Source organism: Myotis brandtii, unplaced genomic scaffold (assembly GCF_000412655.1).
Source record: "Myotis brandtii unplaced genomic scaffold, ASM41265v1 scaffold975, whole genome shotgun sequence".
Taxonomy (NCBI): domain Eukaryota; kingdom Metazoa; phylum Chordata; class Mammalia; order Chiroptera; family Vespertilionidae; genus Myotis; species Myotis brandtii.
Window position 1 is genome coordinate 31,361 of NW_005372049.1, and position 1,341 is coordinate 32,701.

Consider the following 1,341-nt stretch of genomic DNA (forward strand, 5'->3'; position numbering starts at 1 on the left):
CCCTGCCTGCCCCGACCCCTGACCCCTGACCCCGGGGCACGCCCACCTCCTCCTGGGAGCTGATGAGGCGGGAAGTGACGCCCGTGGTGTAGATGCCGCCGTTGGCGTCCTCGTGGATCTTGATGTTGGACCTGCGGTGGCGGGCGTCGGGGTCCCGGGTGGCGTCGAAGAGGTCCAGGATCTCCTCGTTGTAGAGCTAAGCAAGGAGGGTGGGGGGGACAGCGGCCGGGCTCACATCTATAGACCAGCTCCATTCTGCAGGTGGGGAAACTGAGGCCATGGGAGGTTCCCGGCCGACCCTGTCCCTCAGGTTCTGGGTTCCACGGCCTTTGACCTGGACAGGGGTGGGGGCCGCGGGGCCCTCCTGCAGCTGCTCCTCCCGCGGGAACCAGCCTTCCGCAGGCCCGGCAGGAGGCGGGGAACCAGGGCCAAGGGGACTCGGGTTCTAGGTCCAGATACAGACACGACCAGGATTGGGGCGAATCCTGTGATGTTGATGCCCGGGAAGGACGGGCTGGGGTGCGGTCCCCGATTTGGGGGGGAATCAGAGCTCAGTGGGGGCGCTCCCTGAGGGGCCTGGTGGTGATGACGTCACAGCGGGGCAGGGACACGCCTGTGTGCCCGACACGCAGGAGCGAACATGGCCCAGCCGTGTGGGGAGGGCCTGGGGAGACGGTCACGGGAGGGGGCCTGGCCGGGAGCGGTCACCCCACTTCAGAGGGCCTGGGCCTCGGACATCCCTGCATTTTGGGATCACTAACAGGGAAACTGTCATCCCGCCCCTGCCCTGGGCAGGCCCAGGAGTGGGGGCTGGGGAGGGGAAAGGGAGCAGAATCCTGCAGGGGGAGGGGCGGCTGCAGGCCTCACACATCCGAGGGGTTGGTGGCCTTAAAGGACAGAAATACCCACGGGAAGGGGGAGAGGAAACGGAAGGGGGTCTGGGTGCCGTGGTGTCTGTCCGTCTGTGTGTCTGTCGGGACCGACAGGGCACCATTTAACCCCTCACGGATCACCCTGGACACGGGGTTTTGCAGGAGCCGCGAGTGAGGCAGGCGCCTTCCGGAGGCCCTGCCTTCCGGGGTCAGAGGAGACTCAGAGAGTCAGGAAGGACCTCAGCCAGAACGGTCAGGGCTGGCGGGGCCGGGGAGGCCAAAGGAGGGGCGAGAGCCACGGTTCTCCAGCCCCATCGGACGCAGGAAATCCCTTCGCGTGTCCCACCCCGCGGCCTTCCAGCTCTCGCTTGGATGCTCCCAGCAGCGGGGAGCTCATCCCCTGAAGATGCCTGCGTGGCTCCCGCGGCTCATTCCCCTGCCCCGGAGGAGAGCCCAGCTCCCGTGCACG

At 67.4% G+C, this 1,341-nt stretch overlaps 1 protein-coding gene across 1 annotated transcript in view; it reads right to left on the bottom strand.

Annotated features, from left to right (window-relative positions):
• KIF21B (kinesin family member 21B) overlaps positions 1-1,269 on the bottom strand; it is a 30,961-nt gene extending 29,692 nt beyond the window's left edge. Inside the window, exons 1-3 of the mRNA XM_014533386.1 lie at positions 1,219-1,269; positions 299-445; positions 24-196 (exon numbers count right to left, since the gene is read on the bottom strand). Of these exons, the coding sequence (XP_014388872.1) occupies positions 24-196; positions 299-445; positions 1,219-1,269 (371 nt within the window). The remainder of the gene's footprint in view (positions 1-23; positions 197-298; positions 446-1,218) is intronic.
• Between the last annotated feature and the right edge of the window lie 72 nt (positions 1,270-1,341).